The sequence below is a fragment of the Aythya marila genome (genome assembly GCF_965140915.1).
Source record: "Aythya marila genome assembly, chromosome: 15".
Taxonomy (NCBI): Eukaryota; Metazoa; Chordata; class Aves; order Anseriformes; family Anatidae; genus Aythya; species Aythya marila.
The window spans coordinates 12,395,030-12,414,427 of record NC_139056.1 but is presented as its reverse complement, the minus strand read 5'-3'; the positions used below and the strand labels follow the sequence as shown (position 1 = coordinate 12,414,427).

At 50.8% G+C, this 19,398-nt stretch overlaps 1 protein-coding gene across 1 annotated transcript in view; it reads right to left on the bottom strand.

The window, feature by feature from the left end:
• Positions 1-715: 715 nt before the first annotated feature.
• The window catches only part of ELFN1 (extracellular leucine rich repeat and fibronectin type III domain containing 1), a 76,957-nt gene continuing 58,274 nt past the window's right edge, over positions 716-19,398 (bottom strand). The window contains exon 3 of the mRNA XM_082772545.1: positions 716-4,169. Coding sequence (XP_082628671.1) covers positions 1,359-3,749 — 2,391 coding nt within the window. The 5' untranslated portion in view covers positions 3,750-4,169 and the 3' untranslated portion in view covers positions 716-1,358. The remainder of the gene's footprint in view (positions 4,170-19,398) is intronic.

The following is a 19,398-nucleotide window of genomic DNA, read 5'->3' as shown; positions in this document are numbered from 1 at the left end:
CTCCCCACCTGGTGCTCCAGTAATTTGGGGTTATCCCTGGGGAATCCCATGGGTGTGGGGCGGTGGGAGTCCCAGCAGCGAGGGGCAGGATCTGCTGTAATTGCTCTCAGTCTGGGCAAGCTGTAAGCACTTTGTGTCTTCTCCCTCAGTAAAATCACCCTCGGTGATGTCCCTCCCCAGCGAGCAGCAGGAAGGTTTCTGTGCTAATTCATCAGCAGCTCCCCATCCTTTTGGTACCTTTTGACTTTCAGGACAAGTCCCATTGCTGGGTGGCACCCACTCAACCAGGAGCCCTCCACTTCTCATCCCCTTTCCTGTTCCCAGCAGGGACGGGGTTCCACCTGGAACAGTGCTGGTGATTTGCTTTTCTGGGCACGCACCTTTTTTCTTAGTGCGCTTGCAAGTGATCAGAGCTTGGACATAGACAATCACTGGGAGAAATCAAAAACAAAGAGGAAACCCAAATGTTCCCTCCCACCTCCAAAATACGTCCTCAACCAACCAACCAAACAAGAAAAAAACTCCTTCAAACCAAACTCCATCTCTTTCTCTAAAATCCATGATTAAAACCTGGTACAAACAGGTGAATATAGATATATATATATTTTTTTAGTAGATGTAGTATTGATTTTTTTCTCCTCTCTCTTTCTCATTATACAGCAAACATTGCAAATATAGAAATTTTCTCTGTACAATTAATGACGTCGGTTTACAATGCAATGTGTGGTAAAACCTCTCAGTGAGTGAAAATGTGAACGGGCCTTCAACCGGGTAAAAGTCTAAACTGGAAGACTCCGTTTGCAAAAACAGCCCAAAGGATGGATCTCCTTCTGGTCTCTTTTTGGTTTTTGTTGCTGTTTTTGTTGCTGTTGGTTTTTGGAAGGGAAGGAAGGAAGAACACAAACTGTTCACAAAGAATCCACAAAATCACGGAGTAGGGACTCATGCAATGCAGTACTGGGAAACGCCAGAGCTCTCTGCCTGCTCTTTCACTTTCTTTTTATATTCAATTTTTTTCTTTTTTTTTTTTTCTTTTTTTCTTTTTTAGAAAAATCAGAATGAAACAAAACTTTTTTTCTTTTTTTTTTTTCTTTTCACTCAACAGTTTGTTTTGTAAAGTTTGTGTTCAAATTTGGTGCGCGTCTCACCAAAGTGAGGCCATTTTAATATCTCACTTTATATATTATATAGAATATTTATAGATTTCCATAATTTGTTCTCTCTTTTATTTTTATTGATTCATTTATTATTATTATTATATATTTATTTTTTTGTTTCAAAGACAGTCTGAATAAAAATAGCTGCTGCGGATTTCTTTTGGTCCAGTTAGTGTGTTAAGTCACGAGTTGTGTGAGGACTCAGGACTTTTGCTGGGCGGAGACGCCCTTCCAGTAGTCTAAGATGTCGTGAAGATCCTCGTCTTTGGCAAACTGGACCTTTTTGCGTAGGGCATGGCCGGCTGCCATGTACTCCTCCTCGTCTTTGTGCCGCTTGCGGTTGAGTTTGAAGCGCTCCCAGATGCTGTGCGAAGGTTTGCAGGTGTACTCGGGGCTGGAGGTGTAGCTCAGGTTGTGGTATTGGGGCGAGAGCTGGGAATAGGCCAGGTCTCTGGGGCGAGGACGGGTCAGAGGCTCCAGGATGGAGGGCTTTCGCCCTGCCATGCTGTCGTGCTGCTCCCCTTGGTGTGAGCCCGGGTAGGAGTGCCGGTGTTCGCTGTACTGCCGGATCTTCTCCGCCTCCGCCCGCAGGATGGCCGCGGCCGGTGTCACAGTGAGGATGGTGTCAGTGGTGGGGGACGTCTTCTCGATGTATTTGGCTTCTGATTTGTGGCCCGATCCCTCGGAGCGGTAGGACCTGGGGCTCCGTATGGAGCCGCTGGAAGAGGTGCTGGAGCGTTTGGGGGCGGCCTCCATGCTGTGGTGCCGCTGGAGGGGGTGGTTGTAGCTTTCCTTGTAGACAGGGGAGAGGAACCCGTGCTTGCTGGGGATCTGCTCTGATAAGAGCACCAGCTGAGGCTCCACCGTGGAGACTGCCCCCGACTTCACCCCTTGGAAGGAGGTGGACTCGGATTTCAAGGCATCGATGCAGTTGTTGATGATCTGGTTCACCTTGTCCACCTCCTTGGCAATGGTGGAGATCTCGGCCACGGAGCTCTGGGTGTCCGGTGGCAGGGACAGCTCACAGTCTCGCCTCTCAGGCTGCTCCCCCGTCCTCACCTCCATGTAGTTGCCCTTGGTGGCCTTGGGGGTCTCACTGCTGTCGATCAGCTTGTACTGCTCGACCTCTCCAGCGGAAGGCAGGTAGGGGATGCGGGTCACCGTCTCCCCGCCCAGCATCTGTCCTTGGGACAGCTGGGTGATGCTGGTGGTCTCCATTTCTGGCCCGTATTTCAGCTCAATGATGGTCTTCTTCATGCTGCCGGCAGCCTTTTTGTGCTTCTCCTCTTGCTGGCGCCTCTTTCGGAGACAGTAATACACGACGCCCAAGACGATCACCATGCCAAAGAGACAGCCCAGGATTGTCATGATATAATGGGTGGCAGTGGAAGGGGTGGGCACCGGCTCCTTGCGGTTGGGTCTGGTGGGCGTGATGGTGACACAGGTGTGGTTGTACTTGGAGTATTGGTGGACAGAGACCACACAGTAGGTGTAATCTCTTTGTGCTACTAGGTTGCTCACGGTGATGTTCTCCTCCTTCTTCCTGAGCTTGGTGATCATGGAGGAGAAGCCGTTTTCAAACTGGGAGAGGATGTACATCTTGCTGAAGGGGTAGGGGATCTGCACGGTGAGGACGGCCGAGTTGTGGTTGAGGTGCTTCACCTGGATGTTGGGGCGCACCTCCGTCTCGCCGATGGGCGTGAAGAGGGAGAACTGTGGGGTGGTGCCGTCACCGGAGGAGCACTCCTCCTCGGAGCACGGGCTCTCGGAGGGCGCCGTGGTCACTTGGTACCGGGGAGGGATAAAACGAGGGATCACAGTGTAGGAGCCACCGGTGCAAAGGGACGAGAGCATGCTCAGAGCATTGCGGTAGCCAGTCCGGCCTTGGCCCAACAAGTAGTAGCCCGTGTAGTCCGGTGGGGAGTCGCACTGCATCCGGTCGTAAGTGCGCGTCATGTTGGTGAACGCCTCCAGCCATTGCAGGAAGCCGAGGAGCTCACAGGAGCAGTAGAAGGGGTTACTGTAGAGTTCACAGACAGAGAGCTTGTTTAAGCCCCTAAAAGTGTTGCTGTCGAGTCTCTGGATCCTGTTCATGGACAGGTCAATGTTCACTATGTTGGGGCACTCCCAGAAGGCGTTGGGGGTGACAGACTCGATGAGGTTGGCCTGGAGATAGAGGTACTCCAGCTTCCCCAGGCCCCGCAGGATGCCCTCAGTGAGGTTCCTCAGGCGGTTGTAACCCAGCTGCAGCACCTGGAGGTTGAACTGTCCCGAAAAGGCACCGTCCTCGATGTAGGAGATCTCGTTCTTCGTCAGGTTGAGGTATGTCAGGTTGCCGAAGCGGCTGAGCGAGGCGTACTGCACGCTCTTGATCTTGTTGTCGTTCAGCCGCAAGTCCACGATGGTGCTGTTGATCTGCTGGGGGATGGACTCGTAGGGGGGCTGGTTTTGGCTGCAGATGGCCAGCCAGACGAAACCCTTGTCCCCCTCGATGAGCCAGCAGTCCGCCCGCACCCCGCCGGCGTGCAGGAGGGAGACGGCTGCCACGCACACGCAGAGGGCTGGCGTCGCGGCCCACCGGCGACCTGCCATCTGGAAGGGCGGCGCGGAGAAGGGGCTGCTGGAAGCGGGGAGCGGGACGGGGGCCGGGAAGACTTGGGTTAGTGCTTCTTCACTCTCCTCTCCCTTCTCCTCATGGCTTGAAGCCCGGGGGGAAGCGGCCGTGGCGAACGGGGACCTCGGTGCCCAAGGGGCTCGGCAGCCGCCGGCCGGGGGCTGCTGTCAAGGCCTGGGAGGCTGGGGCTGGTCCCGCATCACCAGGTCTCCGGCATCTCGGGGAGGGAGTCATGAAGTTAGGTGCCTGTGCGGAGGAGCCTCTCTGGCTCAGAGACCAGCCTTCCTCTGGTTTTTAATAGTACATCTCCTCGTTTTCTTTTTGCTGCCCATCGCGGCGCCAGTCCCCATCTCCACGTGCCTCCTGGCTGGCTGTCCTCGCTTGGTTCCTCAGCTCACCTGTGCAAAACAAAACAAAAGCACAAGCTCAACACAAAGGGCAGACAATTTAAGTTCAGCAGCGTCAGAGACGCACCCAACTACCCTCTTACTGCTAGCCGCTTGCCTTCTAAATCCAGCTGCCACCTCTCCAGGGCCTTTGGTTAATTCGGGCACAGCCAGTGCTGTTTGGCATCACTAGGGCAGGTGGTCACTGCCTGCAGACGTCAGCCTCTAAGTGCATCGACCAGCGTCATGTTATAGGCAGGAGGGAGAACAACGCACATCCAGTGCACCGTTCGTCTGACCTATTTAGGTGTCTACCTTCAGAGGAGAGGAGTGCTGCCCCAGAAGTGTCTGTTCCTCTCTGCGGAGAGCAGATGAAGTCTAGACAACTCACTCTGATGTAGATTTGATGCTGCAACGTTTTGCTGAGGGGAATCCTAACTGTCTCGCGTGCTGGTGCGTGCAGCAACAGTGCCCACAGAGGGGGATGCTGGCTGAGGACGCCGTGTCTTCCTGACTGCATTGCTGTGTGGGGGCTAGGATAAAGCCCAGCCCCAAGCACCTGGCCTGCTTCTGGGAACCTGAGCAGTAGTTTCAGGGCAGTGCTTGGCTACAAGGCACGCTAGCTCGATTGTCCACCATCTGTTTTCCTTGTCTGTGGTCGGGGAAACAAACCCCCTACCAGAGAGGGAGTTGCCCACAGCTGGGAGAAACATCATGGCTTATCTAGAAATTCCTTCTACAGTAACAGCAGCTCTGGTTGTCTCCCTTGTCCCCAGACAGACTGTAGGAAGCGGGAAAGATACCACCAGCACTTCTTGAAAACACAGCTGGTAGGAAACTGAGGCTTCTTGAGCATCCATGAAAGAGGAGGGATACGTCATACACCTGAGCTGTGTTTCGTTAGATCTGCATAGTGTAAATCCAGAAAGTGGCTTCCAGTCCATTTCCCAGTGCCCAGGCAGCGGATGGATGTGCTGGTGCTGCCCTCTTGCAAACCATGGGAGGTGTTCAGACACCATACCATCACCCTCATCCTGGAGAAACCAGATCCCTGTTTTCCAGCTATGATACCAGGTGGTGAAGCAGACCATGTTTCGCTGCAGAGAGCTCTGTTAACCATTCACAGCTTATACTCCAGTAAACAGGCTGGTAATAACAAACAGTGAAACAGTTTATTTGTTCTTTCTGGATCGCGAACAGTGAGTCTGTTCCCTGGTGGGATGGCTGGGTTTCCATTACGTACATAACAAGATCTGCTTTCGCATCAGCTCTGTGGCGTACGAGGCTCTCCAGCCACCTTGTCCTCCAGCAGCTCTCCCACCAGGGGGTAGAAACCTGGAATTTGGTGTGCTTTTACACTGCTATTTGAGTTGAAGCCCTCATATCACTGCAGAAATATTGGTATTGAAGGTAAACCCCATTTCTGGGACCAGTACCTGTGGCACCAGCTGGAGCACATTTACAAGGACATGCGACAGCACCTCTCTGGGGTGCTTTGTTGGGACCTGGTAGTTCATTTTAGCACATCTGAGTCCTTGGATCTGGCGAGGAAGGGACAGGGACCATGTCCCCACACACACTCCCCCATTAATGGGGAGGCATGGGCTGCAGTGCTGGGCTGAGAGCTGTCTGCCGTCACATCCCTCCCGGCACTGGGCAACTCAATTAACCTCCCTGCTCTCCAGTCTCCTCTCCAGTTCCGTGAGATAATGACAGTGCATCACGGGGCTGTGGGAGACTGAATGACACTGCCCCGAGCTCCTCTCGTTGAGATGAAAGTCAAGTCAGATGTGTTGAGCTGCAGGTGGAGACTTTCGCTCCCTCCAGCTGGGAGCTGGGCTCTGGATGTGCCCGTTCTCCTCTGCCACAGAGATCAGCCTGGTCCCCAGCCCCTCTGATGGCCTCCTGTGGGGTGCACACTGCCCGTAAGGATGTTGGAGAAGGGTAGAGATGAGTAGTCCTGGCCTGCGGAGCCATCACCAATGGGTTGCCCCAGCTGTGCAGATCACATTCCTTGCCCACAGCCCTTCCCTTTGCTGCAAGCATCTCCTGCAAAGCCACACCAGCCTTCTTCTTGCAGGGGAAAGCTTCCTGTTGCCACGTCCCTGGGGAAGCCACAGCCTGCAGCCCACATCAGAGGGCATTAGCTAATGGAGCAGGACCATCCTGTGAGCAAAGAGCAGAGACAAGACCCTCCAAGGACCTTGCCAGGCTGGCCCCCGTATCCTCCTCATCACCCATGTGCCTCCCTCATCTAATTGGGGGTGTCTGGGGTGAGGAAGAGTGACCGTAAGCGACTCACACATATTCAGTAGGTTCCCGCTGTGTGTTTTCTCTTCTTTGCCTATCAGACGAGTCCTTTCCAACAACAGAAAGGAGAAAAGGCATTTTATCAGCAGCCTGAGTTTAATTTCAGCTCATTAAAGCAAGCAATTTGCTGGTTTATTTGCTTTGCAAAGTGTGAATAAAACGACAGCATTAAGGAGATGTAAGAGGGGCTAATCTCCCCTTTTATTAGATTGCCGGGACATGACTGGGGAGTGGAGAAGTGGTCTTGTTGCTTTGCATGGAGGAGATAACTGTTATCTCGTTGGCTTCTGAAAGCCTCCTTCCAGCATCACGCCAACGCGGGTGCGTGTGGGTGTGCAGCACCAGCCAGGCACTGAGGCGGGATGGGAGCGGGGGCACTCACAATGGTTCCAGCACATATCCCCCTAACAGCAGATAACAGAGATCCAGGAGGTTTCTCCTTTGATTTTATCTCCCATCTAATCTTCCTTTTCTGCTTCTGAAATCCTGGTTGGGATTCTTGCAGGTTAGACACAGAGCAGCTGGTTGGATGAGCAGCTTGTGCTGTTCCTGACCTCCGGTGGCTGGGACATGGCTCCAGAGAGTGAGGGAGAGGCCCCCCCCCCCTTTCTTCTCCCCACAGACTGCAGAAAAATCATGAGGAAAACCTAGGGTTTTAACACTCCTACCTGACCAATTCATCTTTGCCCAGCTGTTCTGGCTTTGTGCTCCCGGTAACCCAATTGCACACCACTGTTCCCAGTCCTCTGACCCTTCACAGAACTGCCAGGGAAAACCTGGGGACAAACCACCTACAACTCTAAAGTGAAAAACTACCAGGAAAGTGGAGATATGGGGTTCTTTTTCACTGATTGTGAAAGAAGCAAAGGCGAGGAATGAAAACAACAGTGCTTTGAAATTATTAAACTAAACTGGAGATATGTTGAACCCTGGCTGACGATGACAGCAGGCTGTGGCCATGGGGAGGCCATGGGGCAGGAAATATTCCTTGTGAGAGTCACCTGTGCACTGTGGATATCACTGTGCTTCCCTTTCCTTTTGTTTTCTTAAGGCAGCAAGGTGGCCCTGGCCAGCTGAGAAGATGTCAGGCTTACATGGCTCGCAGAGACCAGTAAATGGGCAGTGACAACTTCCTTGCTGCTTGCTGCTGCTACGCACTGCCTCTGATCTTCAGTGTCCCTGCGGGAGCCCAGATCCATGCCTTGCCCTGCTGATCCTCAGCACTGATACTGATGCTCTCCCCTCCTACCTGTCCCTGCTTCTCCAGCCCTGCTTCTTGCCAACAACCCAGCAGCAAATCGATTTTGTGATCTCCATGAGGCTGCAGCCTGCACTGGATGAACAACACCAGCCTTGTCCTCCGGCAGCAGAGGTGGTAAGGAAAAGGCAAAACTCTGGCTGCTCACACCAGTGCAGGCTGGCTGGAAGTTTTTGCCTCCATCTCCCAGCTAATGGCATCCCAGTAAATTAAACCAGAGCAGCAGCTGCAAGGAAGCAAACAAAGCAGCCGTGGGGGCTGGGTGGGTTGAGGGGGAGCAAGATGGGCAGCACACAGAATATGCCGTCTTGGCACTCAGTTCCTAATTTTGTTATTCTACTGAATGAGTTCTTTCAAACTGTGGATTAGATTTGCTGAGCGAAGGCAAGGAGCCAGATTAACATGGGTGCATTTGTGTGCGTGCGCATACACACACACAACGATGCTTCCCTCTCGGCATCCCTGCATCCCCAGACCTTCATCCTCCCTAGCTGCTCCATCTCCATCTGGCCACGTTTCAGCTTCTCTTAGATCCTCTTTCACATCCACTCAGGTCATTTTATCAATAAACAAAGGAGCTCCACTACAAAGAGGGACGTAGCAAAACGAGAACAATACATTACAGACAATAAATGTTTAATCACCCAAAGAAGTGGGGACGGAAAATTTGGCTAACAGGCACCAAATGTTAAAATGAACCTTGGCTCTTCATTATGTGTAAAATAATCTGAGGCTACAGCTTTAGGATGGCAGAGAAAACATTTACATGTATTAGTGATGAATGCTCTCCTAAATGGCTTGACGTCCATTCTGTAGATGTCAGGTGTGGAACTGAGGCTTCCAGGCAGGTTTTTCTGCTCATTCGTATTCCTGGTGTTTGCTACACACCTTCTTCTGGGCCGTGTTGGTTAGCATCACTACCATGCTGAATAATAAAAATGCCCAGCCCTGTAAAACCCAAGTTCCTTTTCCATCCAGAGATCCCAGTGCTTATATAGTCTCCACAGATAGGGTTTAGGCAGCACTTTGTGCATCCCAGCCTTATTCCCAAATAACTCGCAGAGTTAGATAATAGAGCTCTCCAGTCAATTCTACTCTCCTGCTGGTATTTATTATTTAAGAAACAATCAGCAAAGGAGAAGAGAGAGGTTTTCCACTGAGTTTTGAAGAGAGATGAAGAGGGAATGAAGCAAAGAGGTAGAAGTGGGCTGAGAGACAGGTGCCCAGCACCATACACAGGACAGCTCCTACTGAGACCTTGCGAATAGATGGCAAGTAGCCAGGTGGGAAGGATGGTGAAAAGAGTACTTTCTGAGCATAGGTAGGGAGAAACAAACAGAAATCACACACATGGTGTCCATACAGGGGCATTACTGACAGTTGTATTGACACTTATGGATGTTATAGGGTGCTAAGGCCCTGAAGGCACCAATAGGCCTTAATGGTCCTGACCAGCCTCACCTGGGGCCTCCACCTCCACCCTCTTCCCATAGCCTCAGGAGCTCCATTTAAGCTCAGCCCTGAGCCTGTGGCTGATTTCTGCCTGTCTCCAGTCCTGATTCTGGTCCTGTCTCTAGGATAGACCTCAAGCCTTTGTGTTAGGTGGCTCCTGACTGGATTATAACTGGTGTCTAGTGCTGTATCTCACCCCATCTCCTTCTGCTCCTGGCTGGATGGGCTGTACTTGGTTCATCTCTTGTCTTTCTCATGGCTATCAATGGACCTTGTTACCAGCACCTTCCCTGCCTGCTGTGTCCATGTAATTGTGGCTGGGGAAGGAATCCCCTCTGCTGGGCTCACCCCAGTTCCTGCTGTGCCTTTCCTTTGGGAAGCCAACTCCTGCTGCTGCCTGACATGGGCTGCCATAGGGGACAGCTTTTTCTGCAGCTGGTTGTGTGTGGAATTCCTCAGCAAAATGGATTTCTGGTGGAAAATGTGATTTCTGCAAAATTAAACCCTTGGCTGAAAAACAGTGGTCTTTCTTGAAAGCTTCCATCGCAATACTTGATTCCAGGCCAATTTAGCTGTAAGCTGTGGGTGATGCGGAGTCTGATGAGAGCCACAGTTCAGAGCTATCATTCCTTCACCTTCTCCACTGGCCATGCTGAGGCCAGCACTGCAATTTGGGAATGGTCAAAAGGAGCCTGTTCACATAAACATTTCTAGGCACCCTTTTTTGTTCTGTGGTGAAATAAATTCTGGGTTAAAATAATGTTTTCAAGCCAGGTCAGCTCTGGGGACTTCAGAAAAGGGACTTCAGAAAATACAGATATTCTGCTTTTCATTCAGCTGCAGTCTGAAGTCATTTACATCTGTCTCAGGCTGCTTAGCATCCAGGGTCTATTGAGATGACAACCCTATCTCGTGCTGCTGTGGGCCACTGAGCAAAATTCTCTGCTGAGTTTAAGTAAATGCATAAATGATCTTCCTGGTGAACAACCTCTTAAGCCCAGCTGGTTACCTGTGCATTAAACCAGCTTTCTGAAATATCAGCACGAGCGGACAAAATGTCAGCTCCAGCCTGTGACGATGCAGCTGAGCCCTCAAAGAGCTGAGGAGTGCAATTAGAGGGGAAGAGTTAGAGGGAGGTGAAGAGGACAAAGATTTTTGGGGATGTGGAGAACTGAGAGCTCTAATCAGGTAGAACAGTAGTAATAAGAAAAGTGTGTTTCCATGAGAGCCTCTCTAGTATTTACTTCGTGGTGCTCTTCCTTAGAGATAATCAGCCTGAATCACAGCTTCATTATGGGATAGTCATGGCCATGTTAGGCTGGGGGGAAGCAGAGGTCTGGTGCAGAAGCAGGACTCCCTTTTCCCCCCCCCCCCCAGTAAATACTGCTGGAGATCAAAGTGTTTTTTCAGCACTGATACAATGGAGGGAACCGCCCCGTGCTGGAAGCAAAGCTGCTGGTGTTCCTCAGCGCTGACGAACTGAGCTGAGCCTTGTCTCTGCATTGTCATCCCCGCTCAGATCCTCAGTGCTAATTGAAAGGGGGTTTTACTGCTTTCTTTTGTTAGTGTATTGTTCCAGGAAGCCTGCATAACCCTTTGCATCCCAGGCAGGAATAGCCACTTCTATAAGGAATAAAGTCTGGTGGTGAATCCATGAAATGATTAGCTTGTAAGAAATTACTTTTAGAGGCGTAAGTACTACAGCTTGCCCTTTTATGCTATAGCACAGTGTTTTGTTTGCTCTGATATTTTTGGTTGTAGGGTCTTGCTTTCAGAAGCACTTTTCCCTCTCTGTCCTTCCCTTTCCCCGTGAGGGAGCCTTGAGCCAGAAGCTGTGGGTGTTTGGGCAGTGCTGAGCTCAGTGGCAGTTTCTGGGTGGATTGTACTACTGCATATTGGCAGACGGACATGAAAACATGCAGCACGTGCAGGACTTCATGGCAATGGCCTGCCCTGATCCTCTGGTAGGTAAGTGGGACCTCACCTTTCTATCTGCAAGTGTCCTTCTGCACCCAGGGATTGCTATGGCTTGCTGTAAGCAAACACATCTGCTAACCTCTTGTTCACCTTTTGAGTCGGTTCTGCTTCTCCTGATGGTGCTGGAGAAGCTTTCCAGATGTCTCTTCCACCCAAAATTATTCTGTGATTTAATGATCCACTTCTCTGCAGCCAAGGAGCCCAGCCTAGGGCTCCTCTGGCTGTTTTTGGAGGGGGGTTGTGCCCAGATATAGCAATATCTGGCAAGACCCAGTGCCCTACAGGCCTAATTTTAGCTCAGTGCTGCAGGCTGGCTTCCTGTCACGGGCCAGGAGAAGGTTAATGATCATCTGGGCAGCTCTCCAAATCCAATGTAATGTTTATTCAGGGTAACAGCATTGCAGAGAAAACCAAGCGTGATCACTTGCCACGCACATCTTACCCAGCATGGCCCTGCTGCTGCACATGGAGGAGTTTGGGTTTGTTGGCTCTGGGGGCTCTGGGAGCAGGGGCCCTCTTCTCCTTCCCTAGGTCAAAATAGGTCCTATGTGAGATTTCCAGCCCTGCCTGTCTCCTCACCTCTTAACCTGAACAGATGTTTTGTTTTTAGACAATATTGTAACTGGCTGCAGGTCTATGATACTTCAGTGGTGGAAATACACATTCAATCCCCTGATAAAAATTTCACACAATGCTCCCTTTGGCCAGGAATCCCTAGCAGACCGCGAATACATCCTGTTCTGGAGCAAATACAATAGCTCTAGAACAGCCTGTGGCTCCAGGGCACTGCTACCAGATGTTGCACTTGGATGTGCACATGCTGTGGGTGGGATTCAGACTGGAATCAGTGCTTCCAGGGGACAGGAATGGCTTAGAGGCATGGTGTTGTCATCCACGTTACAGCTCAGTCCGAGGCAGCTGAAAGCAGTTAAGTTCATCTATAAGAGTCTTTTCCTTCCTTCAGCACAGCCCCTGCAGTTATTCAGCCATGCCTTTGGCACAATTCAAGCAGACAGGCAATGGGCTCATCCCAGGGATACCCCGCACCTTCAGGGAGGTGGATATGGGTCACACAAAAAAAAGTATGGGTCACAAAAAGTGTTTTCTGAGGGAGCCCTGGGATGCTGGCACTGACTTCACCATCAATAGTGGAGAAATAGCTGGCACCTGCCAGCTTCCCAGGCGTGCTGTGAGAGGCATCATGAGAACATCTATTTAACAGGGTCTCTGGAGAGTGCTAGGAATGCAATTCCTCCTACCCAAAGTGGTCAGGAAGATGGCTGGGCAGCCAGATGGCCGTATTCGTGTGGAGCTGATATTAATGTTTCATCTGATCATGTTTACAGCATGGTTAATGGGGCTTCTAGGTTCCTGAGCTTGTGTCTTTGTTATGTTAGATCTAAACAGAACAAGGATTCAGCTATACCGTGGGCTTAGCTGGTTAAACTGGGTGTCAGCTGCTCTCCCACTGAAGTGTGCCCCCTCCCTTGTGGGAATAAGCAGAGCCCACCTCTGTCCATGGGGGATGCTCAGCCATAGATGAGGACCACTGGGGCTCCTGCATGGTGCCAGCAGGCCTAAAACCCAACCAAGTGGCCTCACGCAAAACTCTGGGGGTAGAAGCAGAGAAGTTTGGAAAAATGGGTCGTGTACATGCCAAGGTCCATCCAAGAGGTCCTGCTTTTTTTTTGATCACGGTTAATACCGGGTTGCTGGGGAAGGGCAGCAGCAGGAGGTGTCTGTGCATTGGCATGGTTTTGTGGTACATGAAAGCCCTTCCTCAACGTCATACCTGATCCTCAAAAGCGTCTGCGGTCACCATCTGGGCCCCTGTGTTTTCTCTTCTCTTTCACAGGCCCACAAAAGATGTGGAGAGTGGAATGGAAAACTTCAGAGGGCCCAAACAATAGAAGCAGGGAACGGTGCCAGGACTCGGATTGCCTGTCCTTTTCATAAACATTTCATGCAGAGGTTACCCAAGTTGAAAAAACAAGTGAACCCAGAACACCCACCATCTCTGGAGGAATTGAGTTTATCGTTAATAATCTACTGCTAAAAGGGTAACATCTGTTTTGGACAAACTGTAATGAGATTTAAACCCCAGGTGGAGGGAGGACTTCACAGTAATAAATGACTTTCTGTATGTCTAAATAGTTTTAATTTTTTTTCTGGCAGAAATAGCTGCTTTTCACCTCGGGCTTCTTTTTGCCAGCTCTTTTTGTTTAATGATTGCTATTAATTTCCAGGGTGGCAGATGGATTCTAGCCTGGTGTAGTCTGAAATGAGGAAAAACAGCCCATGAAGGTGTGAGCATGCCATGAGCGTGAGCATGGGTCACACGTGTCTCGGTGGGATGCCACGTGTGGGTGTTTGCTTTCCAGGAGAACTATTGCTGCTTGGTAGCTGCTCCCCACCCCTGGGATGCTGAAGCATCCCTCCCTTTCCCTCGGATAGGAGAGAGAATTGACTGTCTTGGTCACTGCTAGCAGCTCTGCTGGTTTAGGCCTTGATTCATCAAAGCTGCTGATTTCAGCAAGGCTTTGGGAGGAATTCAAACCAGCACTTGAGTGCTTTGCTAAATCCAAGCTGAAGTGAGCTGGAGAGCAGCATGCAGTCCCCAAAACATGGGAAGGAGTTTGCTGCCTTGGCCAGGTGATGCCTGAGACTGGTGCTGCTCAGGGATGGGGATTCCTTGTTGGGCAAGAAACACCAACTTCAGAGGTTTTTATGGTGTGAGATATGGCAAGCAGGCAGTCCCTCTCTGTTCTCTGAATGTGGAGATGAGTGGCTGCTGTTGAACACAGTGGTCTGTTCTGCAATCTCCTAGTGCCCAAAGGGGCATTTTAGCCTCCCACCACCTCCTTCACAAGGAGAAGCCTTGAGGAGCTGATCCCAATTAGTGCCACAGCGTGCTGGGGTGTCCTGCCTTCCCTTTCCTGTGTTGAAGGAGCATCCCCAGGCCCAGCCAAGGACCTATGCAAGGATGCTATGCGGTGGCTGGGTGAGGACCACAAAAAGAGGCTGGTGATGAGGGATCACCATGTGGCAGTGCTCTGTGGCCATACAGGTGCTCTGAGATGGGAAGATGGGGGAAGGAAAGAGGGTTTCTGCTGCCTGGGTGAGCCCCAGGGATGGAGGGAAGGGGGTAGAGATAGAAAGTGCAGCATCTCAGGTGATGCAGATAATCTCCTTTAATCTCCTGCTCAAAATAACCCAAAGTCAAGTAAAGGAGGGATTATATGCCCTAAGCCACTGTTATCACCGGGGTGTAACAGACTTAGGTTGCATCTACAGGGCTGCCGAGGAGAAGGAGGAGGTGCAGCAAATGTTGGCCTGCTGGAAATGCCAGGAGGGAGGGTGGCTGGGGGGGCAGGGGACCTCCTGGGGTGTCCCCAGGAGAGCTGGGCTGCAGGGCAGGTGGCTGCCAGCGGGCTCAGAAGCCCCTGTAGGGACCTGGTCCCAGGTTCCTCCAACAGTGAGGAGAGTCTTTTACGCCCACCCATCACCTTGGCATTATTGATAAGTTTATTCTTAGTGCTTTATTCAAAGCACTTTACACCCATTAATTATTCTGACAGGAGGAGCAGTGCCCATCAGACCCACTTTACAGATGAGAAACAGCCCCTGAAGGGGTAAATGGCACATCAGGGCTGGAGTGGGGTGCTCAGTCCCTGACCTCCCACCACCTAGCTCCCTTGCCTCTGTTTTTAATAGCTCTTGTCCTACACCTTGGTTGCATGCTCACTGTAGCCAAGAGGCCCTGGTGTAATCTGAAGGCATCTCCTGCCCTTTGCCAAAAAGTCACACCAAGGCTCGGCTGCTGAGCTGCAGAGCCCTGTTCATCAGCTTTTGGTGATGCCTACAAGATAGCAGCAGCACAGGCAGGGAGAAGCGGGATTGCCATGGGGAGGGAGCGGAGCGTGTTCATTTTAATGAGCTTGTCCATGCCTAAAGGAGAGAGAAAGCGAGAGGCCAACCCGGTTTAATAAACTCCAGCATGCAGATTTAATCAGATGGATCATTGTTCCCTGCACAGGGATGAATATATTAAAAAAAAAAAAAAAAATGATTCAAACTTTTCCCCTTTGTTTTTCATTTGTATTATGTGCTGTGGTGTGATAAAACATCCTGGGGCTAACTTTCAAGCCAATAAAAGAGACGATGAAGGAGAGGAAGGTGCTGATCTGTGTGAGCAGGGAGGGGAGCTGCTGGCGGGCTGGCCTTGGAGCAAGGGGCTGCAGCACCCTCAGCCCTGCAATGAAATGCCAAGAAAGATGTGTTTATGGGTCTGGCCTGCCATCAGCACCTTCAGAGGCCTTCAGCACTAAGCTTCAGGAGTGCAATAAGGCTGTGGGTTGAGGTATGAATACTAGGAGCTAATATCTTGTGCTGAAAGCTGGTCAAACTTGCCACCTCTGTCTCACTACAGAAATGCCTGCACGCCCAGTGTGTCCCCATACTTCTGCCCAGGACAAGTTTTGGGGTTAGATGGCACTTGTCTTCTAAGGAACAGTGAGATGGGGTGAGGTTTCCTCTGCACTACCCCTTTCTCCTTCCCAGAGATCACTTCATCATGGCATCTCCTTTGCACTAGGCAGCTGGGAGTGGGGTCTTGCTTTTTAATTTAGATGAATTAAATTAATCTGGTGCAAAGCTGCAAATTTTGAGTGAATGGCAGCAGGATGAGCATCCTTTTGTAGGGGACAGCAGGACCTGCCACATCTTGCTGGCTGGGCTCCCTTGCCCCTTGCCTCTGCTTGTCCCTGGGGGGCAGTGTATGTTTGCATCCTCATGGGTGGCTTTGTGGATGTGTGCTGAAGTGTCTGGGGTTTCTGATGCTGATGCAAGAATGCATTTGCATGGCTGGTGAAGCAACTTGGAGTGTTTGCAAAATGGTGGCCATGTGTGCAGCTGGGCACAAAGCGGGTGTGCATGCAGGAGCAGGTTGGGTGGTGTCTGTGCCTCGGGAGGGCACGGCTCTGGGCTTGCCACGTGGGTGTGAATAAAGCCAGCTTAGGCCAAATAGTCTTTTGTGCTAAATCCTGGTCAGACCACCTGGAGCTGTGGCCAGGGGGAGATCTGAGAGCCTCCAAGCTGCCTCCATGCAAGTCACCTCCTTTGCACTGCCCCAGCTTACTGTCCTCAGCTCAGGGATGGGGTAAGGTGGCTATTTTAATCGCTCTCCTGAAAATTAAGGCCAAAGTTGTCCAGCTGCACTGGTGTATGGGGAGAGAGCCATTGTGTCATTGACCTGCCCATGGAAAAGTTGCTTATGACCACTTGGTGTAAAATATTGCAAACTTTGGCTTCCAGCACACCCCCATGTTACTGCTTCATTACTTCATCCATTACTGTTCATGAACACTAATAAATAATCCTATTTTCATTCCTACTGTTGTTTAAGTGGTCATTAATTGTGGTTTATATGCTGTCTTTGTGTATTTGTGTACAATAGCTTCTTCATGATTCCTTGATTAACTGTGATTGATTGTGTATTTTAAAATCAATTAAAAGTTTCAACGCTAAAAGGTAGAGTCTTTAGCAGTAATGCACAGAGACGTTGCCATTTGTAATGGAGCTATTACAGTGCTGGGATCCATTAGCATGGCATGCTGTGATCTTTATTGTCCAGATCTCTGCAAATACGTACGTGTATGTGTGTGTGCATACGTCTGTGACTTTTTTTCTGGGAGTTATTTGGCTGGAAAAGGGTGTACGGCTGGGGAAAGGGAGACAGCTTTTCGCAGGTTTGCTGGACCACATATATTGGGTTGACTTTTTTTGGCTAGCCAGGTATCACCACCTCCCTTCCCTAAGGCATGAATGCAAGGGCTGAGCCTTGGGATCCCATAATTTCCTTGCGCTGTACCTTATCTTCCTAATGTGTAAAGAGGAGCTGGCTGCTAACACCCTCAGCTGAAAGGGGCCACAAAGAGGGGTGTGCATCTTTCTGAATTGCTGTTTTAGTGATTGGCTGTGCCTTGTTGGAGTGGAGGTGAGGGATGCACAGAACTGTGAAGGTTTATGCTTGTGGTGCTGACACAACACTGATGTGATGGAGGAGGAGGAGGGATGGTCACTGCTGGGGCATCACAGGGCATGTGCTGGAGCACAGGTCTCTGCACTTGGTAACATCATTGCCTGTGTTGTATCAGACCTCAGCTCCTTATATCACTGCCATGCTGGGAGAATGTGCGCATCCAGCACCAGGGCAGGAGGAGATGAGGTTACCACCGCTCTCTCTGTGCTCCATGCCTGCTGTACATCTCAATCCAGCGTGCGTGCAACATGTCTTTGCGCAAACAACTTCTCCTGGCCAATGTATTGAATTAGGGGCTGAAGACACCATGTATGAGATTTTGTGCAGCTTCTCTTGGGAGCAAAAAGCTAAATCCTCAGGGGGAAATAGGGCCCTTGCAATTGATGCTTTGCATGTCCCCCAGCATCCTGGCTCCCCCCTGCTGTACCGAGCGGGGCCTTCACAGCCATCTGCCAGCTCAGGCAGAGGATTCCTGCTCACAGATCTGCCCGGAGACATTTGTCACCCACCCTGCGCTCAGCTGTGCTGCCAGGAAAGCCTCGGTGCCCCCAGCACAGCTGCTGGGAGCACCCATGAAGGGAAATCACCAATCTTGTTAACTGATAGGGGCAGCGTTTTGTGTAAGCCCTGGAATGGGCTCATTCTGTCGTATTAACTCTCCCGCTCGCATTGATGTTAATGAAATAAAGAAATATGATGGTTCCAGACTTTTAAACTTCTTATAGCTTGATTTGCATAATGGCCACTGCTACCCTGAACAGGAACTGATCTGTCGAAAAATATTGTTCCAGCCCTCTATCATTCAGCTCAATGGAAGATGCAGATTGGCCCATAGGGGCTGTTTTTTGCTGATGGAATAGAGTTTGCCTAGTGCTGAACATAAAAAGCTAAAATTAGGACTCAATCCAATATTGTAAAAAAAGAAATTGGTTAAAAGTTATAGATCAATAACTGTTAACGTGACTCTATTTTTCAGATGGATCGTGTTTACTGCTGCTGGTGATGTGGAGGCAGGCTCCTTCCCATGGGCTGAAGCGACTTCGTGGTCCCCTTTGGAGCATCCTGCGCTTCCAGTCATGGCTCAGCTGTCGTGAACAACCCATGAGCTCACTGCATGCTGTGTGGTTTCTTGTGGAGGTTTGTCCTCTTCTCCCCTGGGCTGTGAAAGGTTGGGCAGGGCTGCTCCCAGCATGGGGCTGGGCATCAGTCCCACCTTCACCTTCCTGCACAACACTTGGCATCAGGCTGTGAGCCTGGGAGTGGTGCTGGCAGCATGCCTGTCAGATAATGTCCTGCTCCTCAGTGCCCCAGATCTCTGTTCTTCTATGCCCTAAAACAGCCCTTCTTGATGCCCTATATCCTAGCTCCTTGGTCACCTAGCCCCCTGCTCCTCCATGCCCTCAATCTCTGCTTCTTGCTTACCTACATCGTGGCTCCTTGACTGCCATCATCTCTGTTCCTCTGTGCCCTACATCTCAGCTCCGTGCCCACATCCTGGCTCTCTGTTCCTTGATTATCTAGATCTCTGCCCTAGATTTACATTTATCAGTGCCCCAGATCTCTCTCTGCTTGCTGCAAAGACCGTGCCTCTCCCAGCGGATGGCTCCTGCACTGCTTCCAGCTCTTTGACAGCAACTGGATGCCTTCCCCCTGGGATTTGGCTGTGGTGAGCGCCTGTCCCATCTGTAAAGTAATGCAAACATTTCTGCCCTCTGTTGTGTACATTTAAACCACGGTGCCCATGGGACAGCTGTCTCTCCAGCACTGTGTGTTTGGGGTGTGCATTCCCAAATGATGAGGATGGGGGAAGGTGCAGGAGCTGGCTGAGCATCGTGATGGCCCCTCTGCCCCCAGCGACCTTGGGCTTGCCTCTCACAGCTCATTACAGCCTGCCTTTGATCACTCGTCTCTCCCCCTCTCTGCACTTGGAAATGCTGGAGAGCCTTCCTGCCTGATATTATCGAAAAGGACATTTTTATTTCCAAAATATACAGTGTAATTAGAACTGCAAAGGGAGAGAGCAGACAGTTCATAAAAACACCCGTTCTGCGACAGTCTCTGTCCTGACCCTGTGGGAACCGGGGACAAAAGACTCCTGGGTCTCAGTGGGAACAGGGCAGTTTCCCAAACAATGGGAATCCCCCTCAGGTCCCAGCCAAAAAGGAATTCTTCCTCTGCGTGGGAAGGGCTTGGTGTGGAAATGA